This window comes from Lutra lutra, chromosome 13 (assembly GCF_902655055.1).
Source record: "Lutra lutra chromosome 13, mLutLut1.2, whole genome shotgun sequence".
In the NCBI taxonomy this organism is placed as follows: Eukaryota; Metazoa; Chordata; class Mammalia; order Carnivora; family Mustelidae; genus Lutra; species Lutra lutra.
In genome coordinates, this window is record NC_062290.1 from 43,821,321 (window position 1) to 43,847,703 (window position 26,383).

General features: G+C 34.3%; 1 protein-coding gene across 7 annotated transcripts in view; it reads left to right on the plus strand.

Annotated features, from left to right (window-relative positions):
* CNTLN (centlein) overlaps positions 1-26,383 on the plus strand; it is a 301,590-nt gene that overhangs the window by 244,065 nt on the left and 31,142 nt on the right. For all 7 annotated transcript variants that reach the window (XM_047700244.1, XM_047700246.1, XM_047700245.1 and 4 more), the window contains 5 exons: positions 13,893-14,084; positions 20,306-20,403; positions 21,902-22,028; positions 23,422-23,559; positions 24,145-24,330. In XM_047700244.1, coding sequence (XP_047556200.1) covers positions 13,893-14,084; positions 20,306-20,403; positions 21,902-22,028; positions 23,422-23,559; positions 24,145-24,330 — 741 coding nt within the window. The remainder of the gene's footprint in view (positions 1-13,892; positions 14,085-20,305; positions 20,404-21,901; positions 22,029-23,421; positions 23,560-24,144; positions 24,331-26,383) is intronic.

The window sequence follows — 26,383 nt, forward strand, 5'->3', positions numbered from 1 at the left end:
AAAATGAAATGAAAACACAGCGTATCAAAACATATGGATGCAGTGAAAGTATGCTGAGAGGGATGTTTAAATACTGTACTCTATGCTTACAGATTGGTTAAGAGGATAAATCTTGTGTTACGTTAATTTTTATGACAATGAAAAACCTGAAGACAGTATTTTTATACAATTAAATGCCTGTTCATGATAAAATTCTCTTAGTAAATGAAATACAGCAGAGGACTTTCTTATTCTGTTAAAAAATTATGTACCAAAAACCTAAAACAGCCATCATACTTAATGGTGGATGTAAAAACCATTCCTTTTAACATCAGGAGAAAGACATTTATGTCTGCTATCATTGCTTGTCTTAGATGTTGTACTAGAGGGTACAGGCACTAAGAAAAAGAAATGAAAGTTAAAAGTGTTAGAAATGAAGAAGCGAAAGCATCATTAGTTGTTGCACATTAGTTGTCTGCACAGCAGACACAAAGCATCATTAATTGCACAGAATCTCAAGACAAGTTAATAATAGATTTCAGCAAGATTGCTGGTTATAAAGTCAATATATGCTAAGATGATGGTATTGTATTTGCCAGAAGTCAGCAATATATGCACTCTTAAAAAATAAATATTATTTAAGTAATAGCAAGAATTATATGGTATCCAGGAATGGAAGATGCATCCCAACTTCAGTGATGTTAAAATTTGAAAAGGAAATGTCTTAAAATTACTCTATGTTTGTTTTGGAAATACACATATATGTACCAAAAGTATAAAGAAATGTAAAGCAATGTTGAACACCAAAGTTGTTCAGATAATGATTATTTCTGGTGAGTCAGCGAAGATGGGTTCATAGTCTTCAACTCTATTGGCAACACAGTGTCTTTGTTGAATGGTTAACACATGAGTCAGTGTTCATTGTATTTTTCTTTGTGTAGCTACTGCATATTTGATATATATCATAAAAATGAGGAAACCTATCAATGCCATTATTCCAGAGAAATAATGGTGGAGGTAGAACACATTTTTCCAGTAAGGTAATAAATTTGGGTGAGTATCTTATATATGGACAGAGAGGAATCAGAAGTAGGAGAGTGTTGGGATACAGAAACAAGGGAGGGAAAATTTGTTTTGAGCAAAAGAGGTGTTGTTTCACAATGTAGGATGCCATAGAGGAATTAAAGATAGAATAACAGGGAAGAGCTTGTTGGACTTTCCTTAGAAGGTTTTGTTAGCAGAACCCTCTTGAGAGCAAATACCAGAAACTACACTCAAACTAAAAAAAAAAAAAGGAAAAAAAAGTTCACCAAATCAAAGGATGAACTGCCACAGGGAACAGCCTTGGGAAGAGCAGTGGTACCTGAAACCAGACTTACATCTTCAGTATTAGTCCTTATCTCACAGCTCTTCCCCTCTGACCATCTTTTTCATGTGTCCCTGGCCATTTGGTGACATCCTTATAGCTTAGACCCCAGAAAAGAAAGATTTCTCTTTCTCGTCTTTCAGTCTTTCCTTGATTTACATGGTTTATAAATTTCTGGCCCACAGGGAAAAAAAAAATACTTTGTTTATATGTAATTTTTGGTTAGGATTTAGGTTCATTTCATTATATGCATATTTTTCATCTACAGAAGTAACTGGGAGGAAATTTAAAATTCATTCAGGAAACAGGGATTTCTGTTGGGCAGGACTGATGTCCACATTCTGCTGTATCTGGTGCTCCTACCTCTCACCCATTTCAGTGCCACTCTAATTTCCAAAATACATATCTAAGTCCTAGGTATTCTTTCAGAACCATTGTTACAGGAGGAAAGCAGAGAAACCAGCTCAATTAATAAAAAATTAGACTGCCCTCTTCCTAAAGATCGATATGAATCTGAATATTTCACACAGCACAAATTTATTAAGTGATTACTCTGTTAGGTTAAGGCTTACTATTTGAAAGAATGTGATAAACAGAAGACAATTCTAGATAGAAAATGGAGTGAAGGATGATGGAAGAAGTTCCTGTCTGAAATTTTTGTGTTTAAAAAAAAAGAGCCTTTTTTTAAAAAGAGCTTTTTAATGAAACCTCTGAGAAATACCTTGTATAATATCATTTAAATCCAAGCTTTGTAAATCTTCTTTCCTGCTTTAAAAGAAATTTCTACTTTATGCCATGGTTTTCTTTTTTAGTAATTTTTTTAGCAATTTTCACATATGTTAATTTTTAATTTTTAAAAAATCCCATTTAAGATGTTATCAGTAACCTTTTATCTTATCAGGTCCAAAGTTTGCAAAAAACATTCTTTTAAAGAAATGTCCATGCTTTTACTCTCTTAAATCTTATGAAACTTACAAAGGAAATAGAGAAAACATTATTGTTTCCCTTGAGAATTTTTTTTTTTTTTTAGATTTTATTTATTTATTTGATAGATGGAGATCACAAGTAGGTAGAGGGACAGGCAGAGAGAGGGGAAGGGAAGCAGGCTCTCTGCTGAGCAGAAAGCCCGATGCGGGGCTGGATCCCAGGACCCTGGGATCATGACCTGAACCGAAGGCAGAGGCTTTAACCCACTGAGCCACCCAGGTGCCCCAGTAAGGTATATTTATAAATGTAATCAAAATTATATGAATACTTAGTATTGCTGCTGTTAAATTTGTAATGAGTTGTAGGATTTTTCAAATTCCCTGACTGGCTTTCATCCAAGTAATTTGTTTTCAGAGCTTATGCTCTAGTACAACTGAGGGAAGACATAGCTATTAACTATTGACCCTCTCAGTTAAATATTTCAATAAGTATTAAGATGCTGTTCACATTTAGCATATACTTAAGAAATGTATATGCTTTTAGTAGTTTGAATATATAAAATTGGAGCTAGAAATGATGATTTAAACCTTTGGATTTATTTCCCCAGAAGAATCAATTCTATGAATTGATTCCAGTGTTATATAAATAAATTTAATGTTGATGTACATGTATTTTAGTAGCTTACTAATTGAAAACGGTTTTATCTTTTGAAAATATGAATTACAGAAATATATCCTGATCTAGTGTAAATTTTTTGAATTCAAAGATTATTTTAAGGAATATCAATGACCTCTGAGTTTGGTATAAAGTATTATGAGCAAATTTTAATTATCTAGATTCTCACTTCCAGTTAGTAAAATACTATACATGAGTATTAGTTTCTTTAAGCCTATTCACAAAGGCCTTTTATACAGTACAATAAGTAAATCACCCCACTAGGAAGAAAAAACAATCGAATAAAAGTATTGAAATCTGTTGTGTAGGAAAACCAAGTTTAATTAAAGGAGAATGAGACAATCTTCATGAGACTTCTGCAGATATCCTAGAATTTGGTAGCCTTTGTTCCTAATAGCTCAGTCACTATCTATAACTTCATTTAAAATTTTATGGCTGTTCTTTACTTAGATACAGTATTAATATCACTCTGAAATATCAGCTATTATTTTTGGTGATTTAGGAAGGTTTTTTTTTTTTTTCCTTTTTCTTCATTGTTTGAGTAGTTTAATTGGGGTGGATTCTTTCTGTCCTGCCCCCTTACAGCTTACACAACTGAAATGAGTATTGAAATAAGTATTGACAAACTGAAATAAGGATGGAGGAAGCCTAGAATGAGGAGAATAGGTATAAGTGAGGAATAGATATTTCTGTGTTGAATTAGCTGAGTTTAAGTAGCGAAAGCAGAAAGAAAGTGCAAAAAAGTTTAGAAAGACAAGTACTTGGTTTCTTCTTTGGAATGGCATATGTAATGCTGTTCTCATTTTCTCTTGGGGTGGGAATCAGAATGGGAATCATTGCACCTTCCTTAGTGGTCATTAGTAAGCATATCTTGTGCGTATCAAATGTCTAGGAGGGCTGAGACTAATCTGGTAATATTACCATATGAACATTGAAAAATTCTTACAATAGTGATGATGATGAATTGTTCTGGATATACTTTTTGTTCTGAATATCTGTCTTTGTACTTCATACTTGGTTGTGTAAGTCTTAAAGGGGCATTTATTTTAGTAACTAGAATAGGGGATTGGAAATAACAATGAACCTATAGTTGAGTTCCTCTTGCTATGAATAAATCAGATAATGATAGTGTTCCCACAAATATTGGAAAGTCAGCTTTATTAGTTTTCCAAATGTCATAATAATACATTTTTACTGAACCTTTTTCCATAGTTTTGGGGGTAGAAGTGTAAGCAATGTGGTTTAACTTCAATCCAGTTAAAAGTCATTAGGTTAGTTATTCTGATTATTTTGAAACACATTATATTGCTGTTATTGCTTAGGTTAATATTTACTATAAATGCCTGTCACATCAAAACTATTAGTACAAATTAAAGTGTACATGTTAAATGTTTTCAGTTTTGGGGCTGTTTTGAGAAAAGTATTAGTAAACTGTTTTAAAATGATTTGGCTTTTATAATAATATTATATTTGATTTTCATTTTGAGAAATCGTATTCAAACACATTTATAAAACTATTTAATTGGGCATCACTTAGAAATCCCATCACAAAGTAAGGACATTGAATTAATTTTACTTCCTGTACATGTTACTGGAAGTAGCATGTCTCTTATCCATATGCAGATATCCATACTTCTTTGATAGAACCTAATTTGAACGCATCAAGACAGATTGGCATTTCCAGTACCATAAAAAACGGCTTTGTTAATTGCAAACCATATTTAGTATGACCTTATAACAAAGTAGCACCTCAGGTGTCATGCTTTGTCTTTAATGTGCACACTGGAGCTACGTTCATCTGTACTAGACAACTTCACTTCACGAAAAGAGTTTTTTTCTTGATAGGCAATTAGCGGTAATTAGGAAGATTCACCTCAATAAGATGTCAACATGAGATTGTTTTAAAAAGTTGAATGTCAGTGACTTAAAAAGAAAGTTCTTCTGACACATTGGTATGGCATGTGAAACATGAGATGTTAATTTAACTTTTCTGCTTATTATTCATGCACAATATTATTTTGTCATTCAGACACTACACTGACAGAGTGTAAAGGGTGTTAAAATAGTGCTGCTAGAATAAAAAGAGGATTAATCTTCATTGGCCAATTAGCCAAAGGGTACTTAATGGTCTCTAAAGGCTACTGAAGTCTAACTACTAGCAAAAGCATTGGTAAAAAGTCCTCTATATTACCTTCATTTGCTTGACATTTTGTGAAACATACTGCAGGCTTTTAATAACTGCATTTGTCAGAAAATAGTTTATAAATGAGTGATTCAGTAACTCAGTGTATTTTTCATAAGAAATTTTGTTATATAAATAATTCCATTGCTGCCTGAGATCTTTGTTCTTCTTTTTTTGGTTGGTGGTGGTTTTAATTTTTAATTCTTTTTCTTGAAGATCTCAAATATCACAAAGAAAAACTCATGCTTTCAATTTATAACATTTGTTAGTAACTTGAAGGAATTATTAATCTGAACTATTTATCTTTTTAGTACGGGAAATACTCTACCGATAACCTAGAAACCCATGTAATTTTCTTTGTAACTCATATAACATTTTAATTAAGTAACCCTGCTTTTAGTCTTTTAAATGGACAATACAGAATTTTTATCTCTTTCAGCTTTTTTTTCTTGCAAAAGAATAATAGCAACAGTCCCTAACTTACCATGTTCCCACTTATGATAATGTGAAAGCTATAAGCATTCCACAGAAATTGTACTCTGAATTTTGATTTTTGGTCTTTTCCTGTGCTAGTGTAATGTGGTCCAGCTCTCTCTGTGAGGCTGGGCAGGGGAGCAGCGGCAGCTCCCAGTCAGCCACGCGATCATGAGGGTGAACAACCAATGTACTTACAGCCATTATGTATCTATGCAGTCATTCTCTTTTTTACTTTCACTACAGTATTTATTTATTTGTTATTTTATTTTATTAACATATAATGTATTATTTGCTTCAGTCTTACAGATAGTCTGTGAATCATCAGTCTTATACAATTCATAGCACTCACCATAGCACATACCCTCCCCAATGTCCATAAAACAGCCACCCCATCCCTCCCCACAGCAACACTCAGTTTGTTTCTTGAGATTAAGAGTCTCATGGTTTGTTTCCCTCCCTGGTCCCATTTTGTTTCATTTTTTCCCTCCCTATCCCTCATGACCCCCTGCCCTGCCTTTTAAATTCCTCATATCCGAGAGATCATATGACAATTGTCTTTCTCTGATTGACTTATTTCGCTTAGCATAACACCCTCTAGTTCCATCTACATCATTGCAAATGGCAAGATTTCAGGGGTTTTGATGGTTGCATAGTATTTCATTGTATACATACATATATACCAAATCTTCTTTATCCATTCATCTGTTGATGGACATCTAGGTTCTTTCCATAGTTTGGCTATTGTGGACATTGTTACTATAAACATTTGGGTACACGTGCCCCTTTGGGTCACTGCATTTGTATCTTTAGGGTAAATACCCAGTAGTGTGATTGCCGGGTCATAGGGTAGCTCTATTTTCAACTTTTTAAGGAACCTCCATACTGTTTTCCAGAGTGGCTGCACCAGCTTGCATTCCCACCAACAGTGTAGAAGGGTTTCCCTTTCTCCACATCCTTGCCAATACCTGTCGTTTCCTGACTGGTTAATTTTAGCCATTCTGACTGGTATGAGTTGGTATCTCACTGTGGTTTTGATTTGTATTTTCCTGATGCTGAGTGATGTTGAGCACTTTTTCATGTGTCTGTTGGCCATTTGGATGTCTTCTTTGCAGAAATGCCTGTTCATGTCTTCTGCCCATTTCTTAATTGGATTATTTGTTATTTGGGTGTTGAGTTGGATAAGTTCATTATAGATTTTGGGTACTAGCCCTTTACTTGAAATATTGAACACTTTATTATGAAACAGGCCTTGTGTTCGATGATTTTGCCCAGTTGTAGGCTTATGTAAGTGTCCTGAGCACATTTTAGGTATGCAAAGCTAAGCTCTGATGTTTGGTAGGTTAGGTGTATTAAATGCATTTTTGGTTCATAATATTTTGAACTTATGATGAGTTTGTCAGGATGTAACCCCATCATAAGTCAAGGAAGACCTGTATTCCCATTGAAGGAATATCAATTTTATTCACAGGAAGGAGAAATAACATTAAGATCATGGTGACTTTCTAGGAGGTTCTTGCCTATAGAATTTATGTAGGTATTATTCAACTAGAATTTTCTCTCCAGTCTTTTTTGCTTTAATTCTGGTAACAAAATTATTATGTAGTAATTTTTTTTAAGTTATAATAGTAAGATTCTCAAATTGCTGCCTCTGCTTAAGTGTGAACCAGAGTAATCTGATTGTGAGATGTAAATCAATTTATTTGTATATTCAACATGAAATAACATCATTCCATACTCTCAGTCTTATGTAGAATTTAAGACAAAAGATTTGGGTGAAGTAACTGTAACCAGACAGTTGCCACTGAATGATGATTGTTTTTCCTTACTTTGACTGTCAAGGGCTTTGGATTTCACAAGGAGAAAGAAAAGTCAGATTCTTCACTATTGTTAGAGATAAGAGCCAACCCTCACTTTTTACTCTGTTTTACTGTCTGACCTTTTCCAATATTTGACACCTAACCTTTTCCCTAGTATGGACTGGAAAGAATCCTTCTCCTTCTCCCACCAACTATTTTTTCCTAGGCTTCTCAGACACCCTGCTCCTGTGGCCCATTCAACCTGCATGTTAGGCTGGATTTTCTAGAATTGACATGTGTCTACATTTCAGATCCCACTTTCCTAACTAAAACTGTTTTCTGAAGTTTTTAGATAGTTCATTACTTTAAGTTTCCAGTCCAGTGGTGAAAAACATGGGGAGAACTGAACATTGTCTTTCAGTGCTATAGAGTGATTACTGTCCGTCAAAAAACATTAGGTAAGAATCAGTCTCTTGGGGCCCCTGGGTGACTCAGTTAGTTAAGCACCTGACTTCAGCTCAGGTCTTGATCTCAGGGTCCTGGGAACGAGCCCCACGTTGAGCCCCATGTTGAGCCCTGCATTGGGCTCCCCATCGGGCTCCATGCTCAGTGGGGAGTCCACTTGTCCCTCTGTTCTTCCCCTGGTCATGCTCTCTCTCTTTCTGTCTCTCTCAAGTAAATAAATAAAATCTTAAGAAAAAAAAAGAAAAGAATCAAAAGAGCTGCACCATCCACCCTGTCCTTTTCCCTGGAGCACTGCTCCTAAACTAGTGAGTGCTCACAATTGTTTTCTTTTCCCATGCCATGACTAGCATCATATCCATTAAATAGTCAGATGTTGAATATTTTATTCTTTGGAGACATCAAGATTAAAGTATCTAAAAATACATTATTTTGGGGGGAGTGATCAGGGAAATGATTCTTTCAATTCTGATTTTTTTTTTTTCTAAACCCTTTGCTTCATTTCCCTTGGACTCTAGGATATTTTCCATGGGCCCAGTTTTAGTTTTTCTAATAATTCATTCTTGAATATTAAAATGTTTACCAAGGCTTCCTGCTGGAAAAAAGATCCTCCCTCTCATCACAGTTGGCCTCAGTTTACTCATCAGTGTTTGGGCAGATAGCTTCTCTAGAGTAAAAGTTGGAAAGCAAGGTGGTTGTAGACCTAGCTGTAGCCTTTAATATTACACCTAGTTACACCTAGCTTCTAGGAAACATCTGACAAAACAGACCAGGAAGGATATGTGGAAGGAAATTGGCTGTAACTGGGCTTAGCAGATGGGATGTGAAGGCAACAGCATTTCCATTAGCTCCCTGTTTTGTTTCTTCATAGCACTTACTGTAGTTAATCATTGTATATTTCTAAGGTTTAGACTGGTAGCTACCTGAAGGCAAGGACTGTCACTTTTTTGTTTATCATTGAAAACAGAGTTGGAACAGTTACTACTACGCTCTGTGTATTTAAAAAATAAATGCTAGACACTGAGTCAGTTCTGAGTCTAGACATTTCCTAATGAAATCTTCTAGAAAATGTTACGTTGGGACCCAGAATAAAAGAAATTTTTATTTCTTGAATAAACTGAACAAACTATCATGCATGAGAACAAGGGAAAGTCTGTCAAGAGAACCTATTCACCTGGTTTGTGGGGTTCCACAGTTACTGTTGAGTGCGGTAAAAGGAAGCTTCTGGCCTTAGGCTTTTGCTTGGCAATTAAACTGTAAGATGCAAATCTAGAGGCAATTTATATTTCTAGCAGAGAAAATGAGATCATTTTTTAAGGCAATTGAAGAGAAAATTAACACAAAATTATGGATAAAGAAAAAATTAAATCCTAATGAGGACATTATAGAAACTATACTCTTTGGGGTTGGAGATACTTGCTCAAGGTGGTCAGGGTGGCAATAAGAGAACAAGGTTTAAGAAAGAGGCTTATTTTTTAAAAATGGGGACTCAACATTAGTTTTCCATGCTCCATAACAAATTGCCACAAACTTAGGTGCTTAGAAGCAACATATACATTCATTAAGTCACAGTTTCCATGGGTAATGAGTCTGGCACAGCTCAGTGAAGCCCTGTTCTCAGAGTATCACAAGACTGTGTTGTCACAGAGTAGCACATCAGCCTGTCTTCCAGGCTGCCTTCCTTTCCGGAGCTTGGGCTTTTCTTCCAAGCTCACGTGTTTGTTGGAAAAATTCAGTTCCTTAGGATTATAGAACTGAGGTCCCTGTTTTCTTGTTGACTCCCAGCCAAGGACCATTCTCAGTTCCTGAGACTTTCCTGAGGTTCTTGTCTTACTATCCTCTCCACCGTCCTTCTACAACATGGCCACTTACTTCTTACTTCTTCAAAGGCAGCAGGGGAATCTCTCTGACCTCAGGAGGGCCCCTGGATTTCTTGTAAAGGCCTTGCCTGATTAGATGAGGACCAGCCAGGATAATTTTGCTTTTGATTAATTCAAAGTCATGTGATTAGGGACCATAATTTAAAGAATGCCTTTTGCATATATCATATGCAAATAATACAGTCATGGGAGTGATAGCCCACTGCATTCGCAAGTCTCACCCACATACGAGGGGAAGGTATTTTACAGGGCATGGGTCATTGGGGGTCCTCTGAGGATTCTGCCTCCCCCAGAGCACTTTATGGAAGAACAAATTCTCTAATACATTTTGTTTCTTCTTACTTTTGCTTGGAGGGTTCTTTACTTCTCAGAGACTTATGCTTCTTCAATGTTCTATTTAAATAAATAATAACTAGGGTCTAATTTTAAACTTTTATAGTGTTAAGTTCTACTTATAAGCTTTAGATAGAATAATTGACTACACATAAATCAATACAAATCTCAGTACTTATTCCCAGTGAAGTCAACTTTTAAGTTGAAATAGACTTTTAAAAGATTGGTATATCTTTTAAGGGAGGATTTTTCTGTATATGTTTATATATATACTTGATATTTCATATATATCATGAAGCATTTTTTTAAAATCCAGGTTCTCAGCCTTTAAGATACTTTTCATATGCTTTATGGTAACATTTACTGCAAGGTAACTGTTAACAATAATGCTGTAAATTTAAAATTTACCAAGTGCTATCATTTTTTTAAAAAATTCTGCCCTCAAAATGACCTTTGCTAGGTAGACAAGCATCATCTTTGTTTTTAAATGAGGAAACAATGTCAAGCATTAATTAGCATCACTCAACTGGTAAGCAGTAGATCCCAGGCTAAAATCCAGAAATTATGACTCTCCATGTGTTTTATTATTATTTATGATTTTAATATAAATGACATATATTTTTAAATGTTTGGAGATGGTAAAGTAATAATGTGGAAATAGGAATCATGCTTTTGATAAAGAAGAAAAGTAACAATTTTAAGGGTAATCTAAATTTATTGGTAAATTTTAAGCATATTCTCTTTCTAACAAGGTCACCACAGTTAGTCTCACATGCCAAGCTGAGTGTACACAAAAGAAAATTATTTATGCTTCTTGTCTTATCTGTAGCATTTCTCAAATGAGAAATAGGATGTTTAACCTGAGAGAAGTTAGTAAAAGGGGCATCATTATTTGTCCAAAATCCAAATGGATAAAGGACTCCAACCTGGTGGAATATATGATTTGTTTATTTCTTCTATTTCAACACATTCCCCTTTAGCATTTCTGGGCATGTATAACTATATTAGAAATCCTTTTTAAAGATTGTAGGTTTTAAATACTGGTTAATCAAAATATGACTTATATTTTAGTAAATTACAAGTTGTGATTTACAGTCTCCATAATTTCAGTATTTCTTCATTTAATAAATTTTGTATTGTTAGAGTAAAGTTAAAATCTCCTATACATGTCTTTTAGAGAACTATATTTATTGGCTTGGTCTTTCCTCTATGAAGGAATTTATTAATAGTGTTAGGATCTACCGCTGTGGAAGGAATAGACAGAAATCTAATGGCATACAAGTTTAACAAATGAGAGAAGCTACTGGGACTGTTCATGGGAAGAAAGGAGCCTCATCAAAGTTGAATTTTTTGTTGCCTGAGATTCCACATAGAATTGCAGCCATGAGTTATGTCATACCAAATTACAGTCTTAGAAAGCCTAATTTAGATGCATAGCATTAACTTCAGGATTGATAAATGCTCCGGTGCATACTCCTTAAGTAAACACTGATAATATTACTTTATTTTAAAAAAGTGTATTTTAATTTATATAGTGATAAACTAATAGAAAGATTGTAAATATGAGCTGAAATCAATGTGTCTTCATAGCACTGTCCATGCTACAAATGGGGAGACTTCAATTTTTGGAATCTTTCTTTTGTTTCTTACCATACAGAATGCACTGTTTTTAGATACCTGGGGGAGGAAGGCACAGTCCTCTCTCAAGGACTTACCAGGGTTCATGGTTGAAGAATAGGCCCAGTGCTATGGGAGCTAAGAGAATGGAGAAGCTATTTGTGAAAGAAAAAGAAGGGACAGAACAGAAGACTTCATAAAGGAGGAAATACTAAGCTGTTCTTCAAGCATGAGTGAGATCTCAGTGAAGAAAATGCCAAGTGTGGAAACATCGATGTAGAAATGGCAGACAGGTTGGGGGTATGGCCGGCAAGTTTGACTTCAGATGATACTTGTCTGAAACACAAATTGAAGCTAAATTTTAGAGAGCATTACTATAACCACAGACATCTGAGCTTTATTCTACTGGGGTAAGAAACCCCTGAAGGGTATTTGAATGAGGGATTAACAGGTCTGTGTTGTTTTAGGAAGTTGTCTAAAAGATGGTTTAAAAGTGGGAAGGGTTGCGGGGAGGGGAAGGGCTTTTGCAGTAGTCTGAGTGGGTTAGTGAGAGTCTTCATTAAGAAAGTGGCAGAGGGAGTGAATATGAGAGACGTGACATAATTTATAGAACGTGACAGTTGGTTGGATATAGACAATAAGCAAGGAGAGAGATGGATTCAAGCTTGGAAGATAACCAGGAAGATTTTTAGGTGTGGGGAAATTATCAGTTTGCTTTTAGATATTAATTATTAGGTACCTTTGATACAATTAATGAATGAATGTTTCCTGAAAATATATAGAACCACACCTTTCCATAATAAGTTCAGATATAATCAAGTGGGCACCTGCATGGAGCAGTTGGTGAAGCTTCCAATTCTTGGTCTCCGTTCAGGTCTCAATCTCAACTGTCATGGGATCCAACCTGTAGGCCAGCTGGAGTCTGCTTGGGATTCTCTCTCCCTTCCCTATGCCCCTCCCCGCAAGTGTTTCTTTGCCTCTCAAATAAATAAATATTTTTAAAAATAAGGTCAAATATAATCAGAGATTCTTTTCACCAAAACATACTTTTTATTCTACCAAAACATAATCTAATATCAACTATATCAAGCTCTCGTTTTGAACCCAATATCTGAGATATTCATATTTAACAGTATAGACATATATATATATACACAAATAGGCAATTATTGGTATAGGTCATTAAGAGTTGTGTTTAAATATAGTGTTAATACTTAAATAACTTATGTCCCATATTTATATTACTGTACGTGTTGGCTACATCTTTTTCTGTTTCTCATTAGAATTTTTCACTAAGAAAGACTTTTTGCCCCCTGAGAGATTTTAGTACCATTTTGTCTAATTGTTCCTTATGTTAAACTACCATATTATAAGCTTCTCTGGAATAATAAAATCGTACTACAGTTATCCTCTTAAGGAGCTCTGAGTTGTTAGGCCATTACAGCTTGGTGACATTCTGCTGACTGCAGATTGGTGAACGAGAAGGGTCGACATTTACACTATTTCATACAAACATTACCAGTATGTCTTTTAGTAAAATGTTGATGTCATTAAAAATTCAAATGTAAGGAGTTCAGTGCAGTTCTATGTGAACATTACAAAAAGGACTCGGCAACTATCAATCAGATGCATTAGGCTGAGCGAATTTGTTTGCACGCTATTTATTTGAACTAAGTCTCTAATAAGCCTCTTTTGCTAATTGGACTTAACATTTATGTTACTAAATGAGAAGCGTTTTGGCTGCCATATAGCATGGTAAGACCTACCCAGTGGAATAAACAACTAACATCTGTTATCTTGTCCTGCTCCAGCTTGGCTTTTACCAGTTACGTACATCAGTCCTGAAGTCAAGGTTATCAAATATGTGAGTCTCTGGCTCAGGCATGTGTATGTGAAGTCAAAGAAATAGCACATCATGAGTGAAGACTAGCCAGCCGAAATATGCTGGATGCAGCCAGCCCATTTTGTTTTAACCTTTACAAACCCTACAACCTTAAGCAAAAACCTTAAGTAGGAGTTATGATTTCTGTAAAGTTTTTATAATAATTATTTTTAGTGTCTGCCTTTTTTTAATAATAATTACTTTTAGAATTAATTTCACTTTTTTCTTTAGCATTAAGATTTTATGCTGATAATTGTTGGGTGAAAAATAATTGCTTTTTATAATACATTTGTATTTATTTTCTTTTTGAAAAAAGAAGCTAAATTTGGATTTGGCTGGGCTTCGGAGGGAAAAAGAAGACTTGCTGAGGAAATTGGAGTCCTCATCTGAAATCACAAGTTTGGCAGAAGAAGTTTCCCGGGTAATAGTTCCACGGATACAAGTTACATCACTTGGTCCTTCAAGGAGCATGGATTTGGAGATGAAGCAATTGCAGTGTAAACTAAAGGTAATTAGAAATTTTATTACACATGAATACATACATCTTTTCCTCATAGTTCTGGAGTCTACAAGTCCAAGACCAAGATCCTTAAAGACATCTTTATATTGATTCTAATTATGGTATAAATAATTCAAAAGTTAGTAATACTATATTTGACCTCATCATTCTCTTTTAGCCTAGCAGTTTCTTATATGGTAACTTACAACGCTATCTCTGAGAAAATGACAAGATACAATGGAATCCTGTTAGAAGATGGCAGAAACTAGCCATTGTCATTTCTCTTTTACTACTGAACTCCCCTCTAACCTCCATCCCTCCTTCCACTGAACAGAATTCCTTTCAAACTTTAGTGTATCAACATAAATAGAATTGTTTCCCTCTATACAGTTGCTACTATTTTAATTTGGTGTTTGTTGGATGGAGATGAGAAACGAGGAGGGAAATTATGGAGGGAGAGAGAAACACAGGGCAAAGGTGGTTGGTTTGATAGATTTTAGCAAGTTAAACCTGAGAATTAAGAGTAAAAAGCCGTGTTCCTTTTCTTTGTAAAGAATACTAAGTCCAGGTGAAACTATCAACAACTTAAAAATAAGGCTGACCTTAGTTTAAGTAGAATTACCTTGTAAAAAACAGGATTTGTGATATTTAATTGGAAAGTTCATTTTCATACTGTTTAAAACAAACTCATTTATTCCTCACATACTTAATTATTTTGTTCGGTGGGTTTTGCTAGCTGGGAGCTCTAAGGACACTGTATGTGGGACCATCACTATAATGAGAGTCACTAGAAAGAAAGTTCTAGTTGGAAATGCACAGAGTCCATTAGGAATGGAGTAACTATGACTGCTAAAAGGGCATTAGAATATTGAATTATCAAACAGATTCACTTGTTTTTAATTCAAAATATGATAGGTGTGCACTCCAAAAGTATCTTTAAATGAAGGGTTACTAAGAAGATAAAATAGGAGGATGAAGTTTAAAGTAAATGAATGTATCATTACTTGAAAATATTTTGCTTTGTTAATAATAGATATACACAGTGGCATTAATTTAGATATTTCCTAAATACCATCTTCTTCAGAGGTTTTATGTGCATAACTTGCCTCAACTACTACATTTCATAAGTTTAAATGCCTTACATAACAGAAATATGAGAAAAAATAGTGGTGCAAGCTTTGGTGCATACATCTCTTCTTAAAATGCATTTGTGAAAAAGTGGACTAAAACTATTTCAGTGTTAGGTTTCTTACAGAAAAAATCTTTGAGATATTCTTTGATCTTATCTGTATCTACTACAGAAACTTTAATTCACAGTTCTGTAAATTAAGTGTTCATGCTCCTAATATAACTTTAGTTTTCACCAAGATAAAATAGAATGTTGGATCCAATAATACCTAATCTGATTTCTTAAATTTTTAAAGTGGTTAATAGCTCTACATTGATTTATATTTTACTTACTTGGTTTTATATACTATGAAATCATCTAACATAACTTTGGAAATAGACCCATATCAATATCTGTAAGTTATTTACCTTATGGTTTCCCATGGTATAAGTTTTCACCCACATATAAATCTCTCTTCACTTTGGAGGAATGTGTGAGTCACAAAGATAAAACTATGAGAATGCCTGGAGCAAGTTAGGTCATACTCCATGTATGTTTGAAGTGAAGTGTCCATATCTAGCCTGGAGTCCTAGGACACTGACCAGGCTACATAGGGACAGAAAGGATAAATCTTTACTTCTGCCTTGTTTCATGTTTTAATATGGAAGTACCTTAGAAGACCAGTACCTTAAGGTGTATAATACACTCTGTTACTACAAATCTGTTTTGATATTCCATTAATTTGTTAGGTCTCCTCTAACAAAATACCACACACTGCATGGCTTAAGTAATGGAATTTCTTTTCCTCATAGTTCTGCAGTCTACAAGTCTAAGATCTAGGAGTCCTTGGACACTGACCAGGCTACATAGGGACAGAAAGGATAAATCTTTACTTCTGCCTTGTTTCATGTTTTAATATGGAAGTACCTTAGAAGACCAGTACCTTAAGGTGTATAATACACTCTGTTACTATAAATCTGTTTTGATATTCCATTAATTTGTTAGGTCTCCTCTAACAAAATCCACACACTGCATGGCTTAAGTAATGGAATTTCTTTTCCTCATAGTTCTGCAGTCTACAAGTCCAAGATCTAGGTATCAGTAGGTCATAGGTTCTGTCGTTAACTTGTACCTCTTATGGTCAGTCCTGCGTCTGTGTTGTCTGTGTTTGCTCTCCTCTTCTAATAAGGATACCAGTCATGTCAGGTGAAGGTCCACCCATATGACCTCGTTTTACCGTAATTACTTCTTTAGGGCCTTATCCAAATACAGTCACATCTTGAGGTACTGGGGTTAAGACTTTAACATACAAATTTTGAAGGGACACAATTCAACCCATGGCAGATAACAACTTGCTAACATCATAATTTTCTAAAAAAAAAAAAATTTTCTTGTTGATGTTTTTATGCCTAATTAAGAAGAAACTCATTAGATTTGAATATATTAAAGGTTTACATGATCTTTTTAAATTTTATCCAAGTAATTTTAGTCTTTTCTGTGTAAATTCTTAGGTATACCTCTCAGATACACATGGTGTATTGAGTATTATTTCATTGCTCATATGTATTTTCTGTATCCTCATTTTTACCTCTATTATACATGTTTCTTCAAGGTATCCAACTATATATAGATAGATAACCAAATACTTAGGTATGTACAAATTCCTTCCAGTAGATGGTGTGTGTGTGTGTGTGTGTGATTTATATTTAATGTACTTATAGTTATTTATAAAATTTGAATTTACTAGTACTTCAGTTTATATTTGTGGTTCTTTGAGTTCCTGAGTGTTGAAAGCATTCCTTTGGGGTAGACCAAGTTCTTTTCCAGTTTTCCAGTAAGTCAATAATGAAGCATCATAGCTTTTAAACTACTGTTCCTTTATAGGTAAACTATTGCCAGGCTGGTTCTAAGTCTTTTACAAATATTAACTCGTTTAAACCTCATTTTTAGGGGTGGCTGGGTGGCTCAGACATTAAGCCCCTACCTTCAGCTCAGGTCATGATCTCAGGGTCCACGGATCACGCCCTGTGTTGGACTCCCTATTCAGTGGGGAATCTGCTTCTCCCTGTCCCTCTGCTCCTCCCCACCTCCTTGTGCTCATGGTCACTCGCTCTCTCTCATAAGTAAATAAAAATCCTTAAAAAAAAAAAAACCTCACTTCTGCCCTGTGAGATAAAATCTATTACTCTATTTTACTGTTGAGAAAGCAGAGACACAGGATAAATTAATTGTCCAAGGTCAACTGAGCTACTAAGAGATAGAACCGAAATTAGAACTCAATCCCTCTGACTTCAGAGTCCATGCTTTTACTCAGACACTCTGCAGTTTAAAAACAAACAACGACAAAAACCCACCTTTAATAAACTAAGGCAGGAAAGCTCTAACCACGATGGATTGTTACCATTGTGACATTTTTGAAATAAATGTTTTACTCCAGATTTGAGGTCATGCTGCAGATAAATATTGTATAGTAGGAATGGAAAATATTAGAGGTCCTGGGTTTTGATCACTCTTTGTGCACTAACTTCTTATGGGACCAGACTGAGGAAATAATTTCTCCAGAGGTCTAAAGCAGGGATACCTTTCTACCCACTTCATAAGGATTTTTAAGGATCAAATGAAATGGCTATGAGATTTAGAGATTCTGGTAAAAGTATATATCAAGTTGGTGTTCTTTTATTTACTATAATTCAGTAATCCCTCAACTCTCCAAAAGTCAGACTTACAGCATTTTCAGTCACCTAAAATAACAGCCTTAAGTCTAAAAACAGAAAAGAATCAAACAACTACCTTAAAATTCACTTAATTTATTCCACTAAAGATACTGTCAGGCTTCATTTACCACCAGTTATCTTTTATTTTAAATATAGCTCCAATAAGTCTATTTGTTCAACTTCTCAGTAGAAAAGACCTCAAAAGATTAGAAGTAGGCATGTTAAAGGAGCAGACAGTTGTTTTTAGGCAGGAATATGAATGGCAAAAGCAAGAAATTTTGGCCAAGGGATTGACAGAGAGAAAAAGAAAATATGAAAATGTTAAGGTAAAAATACAAAATTAGAAAAACAGCAGCCTGGGACCATTTAGAGTAAGGGTCAGTAGCCATTTATATCATAATAGTTCCAAAAGACATGACAATATAATGATATAGTGATGACTTACTATAGCAAGTTAACATATATAATTAATACAGTGATAATATTTATAATATCACTATATTGAAGTATCACTATTATAATGCTTCATGTAAGTATGGATGTTCTTGTTTCTGAGTGAACAATCATTCCAGAGAGAATTGAAAATTAATGGTAGAAGCAAAAGCTTCAATTATCTGCTAAATTCACTAGTGTGGAATATCTTATTCTGCCAATGCATGTCAAATATGGTAGAAATTTAGATTGTATTACACAATCAAAAAAAATTTAACTTGTATTTTATTTATTTAGAGAAAGAGTGAGAGATTGAGGAAGTGGAAAACAGAGGGAGAGGGAGAGAAAGAATTTTAAGCAAGCTCTACTGCAGAGCATGACATGGGACTTGATCCTGCAACCCTGTGATCATGACCTGTGCCGAAATCAAGAGTCAGGCACTTAACTGATGAGCCACCCAGATGTCCCCACTTAATCAAAATTTTTCACATTCAGTACACTTGCCATTTTGACATAGTCTTAAATTTTTAAGAAAATTTCCATATTTATTGTAAAAATTAAAAATTATTTCAAATTTTATATTTAGATATGCTGTACCACTGAGATATTTTGAAGTCTGACTAATGAATTTGACTCACATTTACATGATGTGGTTAATGGTTTCATCTTTTCAAATTTATATTTCATTTAGTATGATATGGTCAAAGCTGGGAATAGTTCTAACACAAATGATTGTAATTACTAGAAAGATTAGCAAAATAACTATTTCAAATACTTTTAAAGCTATCACATTTTATTCTACTTATATTAATTTAATATTTAAAAATTTCAACAAATGAATTAATGTATGTTAACACTATCTTTTAGATGGGGAAACTATAAGTATCAAAAAAACTAGGTAATATCTCAGATTACATGTTTACTTGGAACTTGAGTCCAAATTAAAAGTTAGGGTTCCTGACACTCCATTTATTACCTCTGGCTCCCCAGCTGTGCAGTCAGCAAATACCACAAAGCTGTTCTGCTTTGAAAAACTGATATTTGTACATAGAAACTTGAAAAATAAGTAGTAGTAGTAATAAATTGAAGTAAGGAAGTATTTAGGATTAGTAAAGTTCCCTATCAGTCACTGTCATACAAATCCTAAAATGCAGCAGCTCAAAACAGTAGCAGTTTATTAATTCTTAAGATCCAGTGGGTTGAGCTGGGCAGGTCTTTTGCTTCTGTCTTTTGCGTTCTCTCTTGTGCCTGCTGCGTTCTTTTAACTCAAGGATTTATCTGGACCAGAAGTTCCAAGATAGCCTTACTTACAGCCGATCTGCAGACCCACTGCCCGGGTACCTCCCTACTTCTCCACACGGCCTTTCCTCTGTCTTCCCTGCAAGGGTGATCCCAGGCAGTGTTCTGAGAGGGCAAAAGTGCAAGCTGCAAGGGTTGAGGCCCAAGATCTGGTACTTGCGTAATGTCATTTCTGCCACTTTTTTTTTTTTGGACAAAGCAAATCACGGGCCAGACAGACTGAAAGGGTTGGAAGATGAATCTTACCTCCTAATGGGAGGAGCTGCAGAGCATTTGTGACCATATTTGGTCTGTTTTGGGTTCTTAGTAAACCCACCATTCATTTTTAGTGATCTTATTAGCCCATTAAAATACTAAATTAATCACATGCGCATATACATTTTATAAAACAGTCCATGTTTCTTTCCCATACGTGTATTTTGGGTATGTGCTTTTTACAGTTGTTATACAATGACATTCTTCTGTGGTTTTGGTATGTTACATAAAAATTTTAGTGTTCCATAGTACTTCTATTAAAACATATAAAATAAAGCATTTAAAAATAATAAAATGTCCTTCTTAATTACAAGCATAATTTTGCAAATTTAATACTCTTCATGAGAATGGTATTTATTTGTATGCTACATTCCACCAAAGACTGAAAGGTGTATTTGATTTTATGTGTATTTTTAATCTAGAATGCGACTAATGAACTCACTAAACAGTCATCAAATGTGAAGTCTCTGAAATTTGAACTCCTAGCAAAAGAAGAACACATAAAGGAGATGCATGAAAAGTATGTTCTTGATATTTTTATCCATTGTATTTGGTGCCACCTAGTGGTAGTGGACTCTATTAAACATTGCCCCCAAGAAATAATACCGCAAGTTCAAAATGAGGTTTTTCCTTCCTTAGTTCATGTTTAAACCTCAATAAGAAGAAAGTTTAAAGAATATTACCTATAAGCATGGTTGATGGCAGGCTATTTACTATTTTTTATTTAGAGTAAGAATATTTAAAGTTAGATTTTCGTTCTTAATTTTGAATATATATAAATTAATTACCTAAAGACTACAAACAGAAAACTTATGAATGTGGTAATTATTTGGACAAAAATATATACGTAGATTGATCTTTTATTGGATTTAATGCCTAAGCTTATAGAGCTAAGGTGGAGAAAAAGGGAAGTTTCACTTGTCTCTAAAAGGAAGATTATAAAAGTTTGTACTTCATGTGTTTATTAGCAGAAAGGGGTTTGAAATGTTCTATCTCACTGAATCAAAATGACTTCCTTTCTATATCTTTTATAGATATATTATTACAGCTTAGGGGTGATTACATGTTTAGATAGAATTCCAGTCTGTTGTTGATAGTTTGAGAAATATATCTATCTACTGTACATACATGTATACCACATTTAAGTGAAGATAACTTAGAAGTGATACTAACAGATGAAACTACTAGACTAAAAGATTGATTAATTTTTTAAACAAAATATCTCCGGGTTTATTTATGAGCCTCAGAAGCAGTCTTGTTTACTATTTAAGAGTGAAGGCTCTAGAGACACATTCTTTGAATCCTGGCTCCTTGACCTGCTAGCTCCGTATCACAGTTTAATAACATTCACTCATAAAATTCTTGTGAAGCTTGAACGACTGTGTGCAGAGCACTTGTAACAGAGCTTGGCACACAGCAGATACACTGCAGATGTTGCCTGTTACTATTCCATAGGACCAGTAGTAGTCGTCATTGCAGGTTGCACATTCACACAGGTTATCTGTGAAGCTGCACTGATAGGTCAGTTCAGTCATAAATGATATTAAGTTAGAAGATACCATGCCCAAGGTTATTGTGTTTCTATATGACGGCATGAGATTTTATATTTGTTTATTATTGTATAGAATTGTTTCCTGTCAGTGTTAGGCTTGTTCATGATCTCCAAATTTCAGTTTGATTTTTGATATCAATGCAAGAATATAATTTAGATATAATGATTTTAATTTTTCATAAATTTTGTCAATCTTTCTCAGTTATCCTATTTTTTATGTCTTAATGTATATATAATACTATAATTACCAGTAACAACTGGATTATAAATTTTATAAAAACTCAAAGTATTAATAGAGCAATATTTCTTCTCATGTAATTATCTTATTTGCAATTAATATCAGATAGCATTTAAAAATTAACAGGAGGTATAGCACTGGGTAGTATGTAAGATTATCATATAATCATATAATCACTGTTAAAGTATTTTCTATCATCTTGATAAAACATCTTTTTTCCCTTTCAAGGATGTCCCGAATGGAGAGGGATATAACCATGAAGAGACATTTGATAGAGGACTTGAAATTTCGACAGAAAGTAAATCTGGAAAGTAATGAGAGTATTAATGAAATGTTAGAAAATCTTGAAAAAAAGGTATCAGCTTTTATGTTCTCTGACGTTGAAAAAAAATCACTGCCCTCTTATTTATTGATACTCTTGAGTATCAATCTTAATAAATTTATAGAAAATATTCATAAAATATGTATACTGTTACATAATTACGTTACTTGCTCTGAAAGTACATTGTTTTAAAATTCAAGACTCAAATCTCATACATAACATAGCCACACATTCCCTTTATATTTGTGAACATATCATGAGAAGATAATCAATTTTGAATTTAAAAACCTTCGATGTTTCTTTATACAATTTAGCTTTATTTAGTTTGCTAACATTTATAACGATTGAACGAAGCATGTATTTTTAAATGAAAAAGGTGATAATCAACTACCAGAAGTTCTTTAAAAAATGTACTCACCAAAATTTTTTAAGTGTACTTTTTACTTTTGTACACTTAATTCAGTGTACTTAGAAAGAGAGTTGTATTTAACACAGTTGCATATCTGACCCTAAAGTGGAAATCAGCAATTTGCTGACTAGGAGATTTTTGTTTTTTTTGTTTTGTTTTGTTTTGTTTGTAAGGTGCTATTTGCACAACTCATGAAGCAGCTTGTGCTTTGGCATTCACTAAATGTTATCCACTCCAGAGAGAGCATCTCCCTTACTTTCCTTGTTGGAAATAAAAATGTAAGTATCTGTTAGCTCAAGTTGATTTAAGAGAGAAAATTTTACATGAGCAAGACAAATGCACATGGATTTTCTTTCTTCTTCTCCTCCACACATCCACGTATGTTATAATTACTTCCTATAGGGTTTTTTTTTCAGTGTTATCATTTAAATACTGCTGATTTTCAAACTTTTATTCCAGATATCATTCCAGATATGGTCTTAGAATCTTTTTATAAGTAATTACATATCTTTAGTGGCATTAAGTGAATAAAGAGAAACTATTTCTTCTTTCAAATGTATAATTAGTATGTTGCAGCACTTATTTAATTTTATCCTAAAAAGTACATGCTATATGGTTATAACTGAAAGTTACCCATGACTCAGCTTGCTTAAGAATCAGAGACAACCATCCCCTATTTACGGAAGTTTAGGTTGGTAATGAAAGGAAACATAGTTAAAATTAGTACTGTATTATTAGGCAGACCACACATACCAGCATTCATACCTTTTTGTGCATTTTTCATTTTTTAATGATTTAAGGGTTTTCATCTCATTTGTGATATGAGTGCTACAAACCTTATACTTGAATTTGATATCATGTATTTTTAAACTTTTATTTATTTAAATTTGATATCATTTACGAGAGAATAAAGAAATTAGACTTATTCATGAATTCATTTGGTTTCTGTTTAAAAAAATGGAGTTTATGACTAGGATGCCTTAACCGATAATAGTTACCTTTACGCTTTTGCTGTAGGTGAAGACACTAACTGAAGAATGTTCCAACAAGAAGGTATCAATTGATTCACTAAAGCAGAGACTCAGTGTTGCTGTGAAAGAGAAGTCACAGTATGAACAGATGTATCAAAAAACTAAAGAGGAATTAGAAAAAAAGGTACGCTTTTTGGATGTGTTAGCTTAGAAATGGCATGTTATCATATCTTTTTAATTTTTAAAGTCCTCATTTTTTTTCTCCCCAAAACTATTATGAGCAACTTAATTATTTCAGATAACTGCAAAGTACATTTCTATCTCTACATGAAACAGAATTTGTTTAATACTAAAGGTAGTGCTGTATTAGAGAAACAGATTTTGTGTCTTGATAATGTGTTTAAATGAACACTATTGTTAAGAACTGGCCTAAATGGCTATAAATTTTTGGACCCACCTAACCTTATAAACTAACTAAATATTTCTATTTGATTTGTGAGATCTTTTGGTCTAAAATAGCTTCCATGTTTTTAATGATGTCTTTATAATTTTTAGAAATATAAATAACTTTGATGATAAATATGTGAGAATATGTGCACAGGATATTTTATTGAAAATAAATGAAAACAACCATCCATTTTAACCAAATGAAAATAAATACATACAGAAAGAGAATCATGAAACCATTTTTTTACCTGACATGTATACCTAACTCTTCTCGATATGTTTGTGAATGATTTTCTATTCTGTGATCACTGGTCTTCTGCAGGATGTCAAGCTTAGTGTCCTAGTATCAAAAATAAGCGAGACCGAAACTGCAATGGCAGAGATTGAAACGGCGGCGTCTAAGCATCTTCAAGGATTAGCACTGCAAAGTGAGCAGGCCCTGGAAGGTGCACAGAAGAAGTTGTTGTTAGCCAATGAGAAAGTGGAAGAGTTCACCATCTTTGTAAAGGTTTGAATTACTTGTAGTTTACTAACTGTACTGTACTTCAGGAGAATGGTGACCTCCTTGAGATGATGTGGGAACACTCTGAAGTTTCTGCTTTCTGAAACCACAAAGCATCTTCTCCTACCCTACTTGCCACAGTGTTCAAAATTTGTCTAGAAAAGGTCTGGTTTTACAGTTTGAGTTTAAATTTTTCCACCCTATTTTTAATATTCCTAATATCAATTCAGTTATGAATCATAATAATCTTGTAATCAAGACAGGTTTTAAGATGAAAGACTTAAGTCATTTATATACTCTATTCTTTTGAAAATCCAGCAAGAACAACCAGAAACTTGCCCCAGATTTACTGAAGCTCAGAGACATCTGAACCCCAGTCCATAGCCTATTAGACATGGAATGGATAGAGAAATGGTAAATGACTTAGCAGAACAAAAGGAAGACAAATCAAAGTGCCTGCAAAGGCTGTACTTACTGTCTAGAAATTATCTGACAGATGAGGAACCCCAGAGAGGCTGTCATTGACTACACAAGGAACCACGATGCAGGGGAAGGGCCGAGCCAAGTGGTTTGTTCTAAACTCCTTCTAAGGAGCATTTTCGGCATCTGGACTGTGCTTTTGCCCCAATACTCAGACAGTATTCCTCCCTTAACTCTTCTGGGAAAATCAAGGAGGAACAGCTCTGGTTTCAGAGTTATTAGGCACTATGGACCAGGAATCTGGTGCTTGCTCTGCTCCTTTAGTCCCACCGTGAGTTGTTGATACCTCTTTTTGGTGCCTTTTATCCCATCTCATATTATAGCTAGCGAATGGAACTCTTGCCGCCAGGTAGATGATGAGTTTCTTAAAGTGAAGGACAGTGTTTTATCAATCTCCACCTCCACAGGTACCTTGCAGAATAGTCCGCATGTGGTCATGATCACTACTTAATCAAACTATATTTCCATTAGAAATATGAAATTTTAATGTAGTTCTTTGACCTTTCAAAATAAGCACCAAAACAATGTGATTATGGTGGGAAAGTCTCTCTTTACCTTCTCTCTTTTCTCCTGAAATCACAGTGTTTTGTTTTGTTTTGTTTGTTAGCAATCTTTGATGAGATTGAGTTACTTGTGCTACTTGATGGCATGCATGACTAAGAACTGGCATATCATATACCACAAAGCTGTAGTAATCAAAACAGTATGCTACTGGCACAAAAATAGACACATAGATCAGTGAAACAGCAAGGAAAGCACAGAAATAAACCTGCAATTACATGGTTAATTAATCTTTGAAAAAGGAGGCACGAATATGCAATGGAAAAAGCCAGTCCCCTCAAGAAATGGTGTGGGAAAATTGTACAACTACATGCAGAAGAATGTAACTGGGTGACCACTTTCTTACACCATGCACAAAAACAAACTAAAAATGGATTAAGGACCTAAAGGTGAGACCTAAAACCATAGAAATCCTAGAAGACAACATAGGCAGTAATTTCTCTGGTATCAGCCATAGCAGTGTTTTTCTAAATATGTCTCCTGAAGCAAAAGCAAAAATAAACTGTTGGGACTACATCAAAATAAGTTTCTGCACAGCAAAAGAATCAACAAAACTAAAAGACAACCATTGGAATGGGGAAGATATTTGCAAATGATATCTGATAAAGGGTTCATATCCAAAATATATAAAGAACTTCTAAAACTCAACACCCCCAAAACAAATAACCCAATTAAAAAATGAGCATGAGACATGAACAGACATTTCTCCAAAGAAGACATACAGATGGCCAGAAGGCACATGAAAAGATGGCTCATCATCACTAATCATCAGGAAGATGCAAATCAAAACCACAATGCAGCGTCATCTCACACCTGTCAGAATGGCTGAAATCAAAAACACAAAAAACAAGTGTTGGCGAGGATGTGGAGAAAAGGAACCGTTTTGCAGTTTGGGTGGGAATGCAAACCAGTGTAACCATTGTGGAAGACAGTATGGTGGTTCCACAAAAAATTAAAAATAGAACTACCCTATAATCCAGCAGTCTTACAACTGGGTATTTACCCCAAAATATGAAAA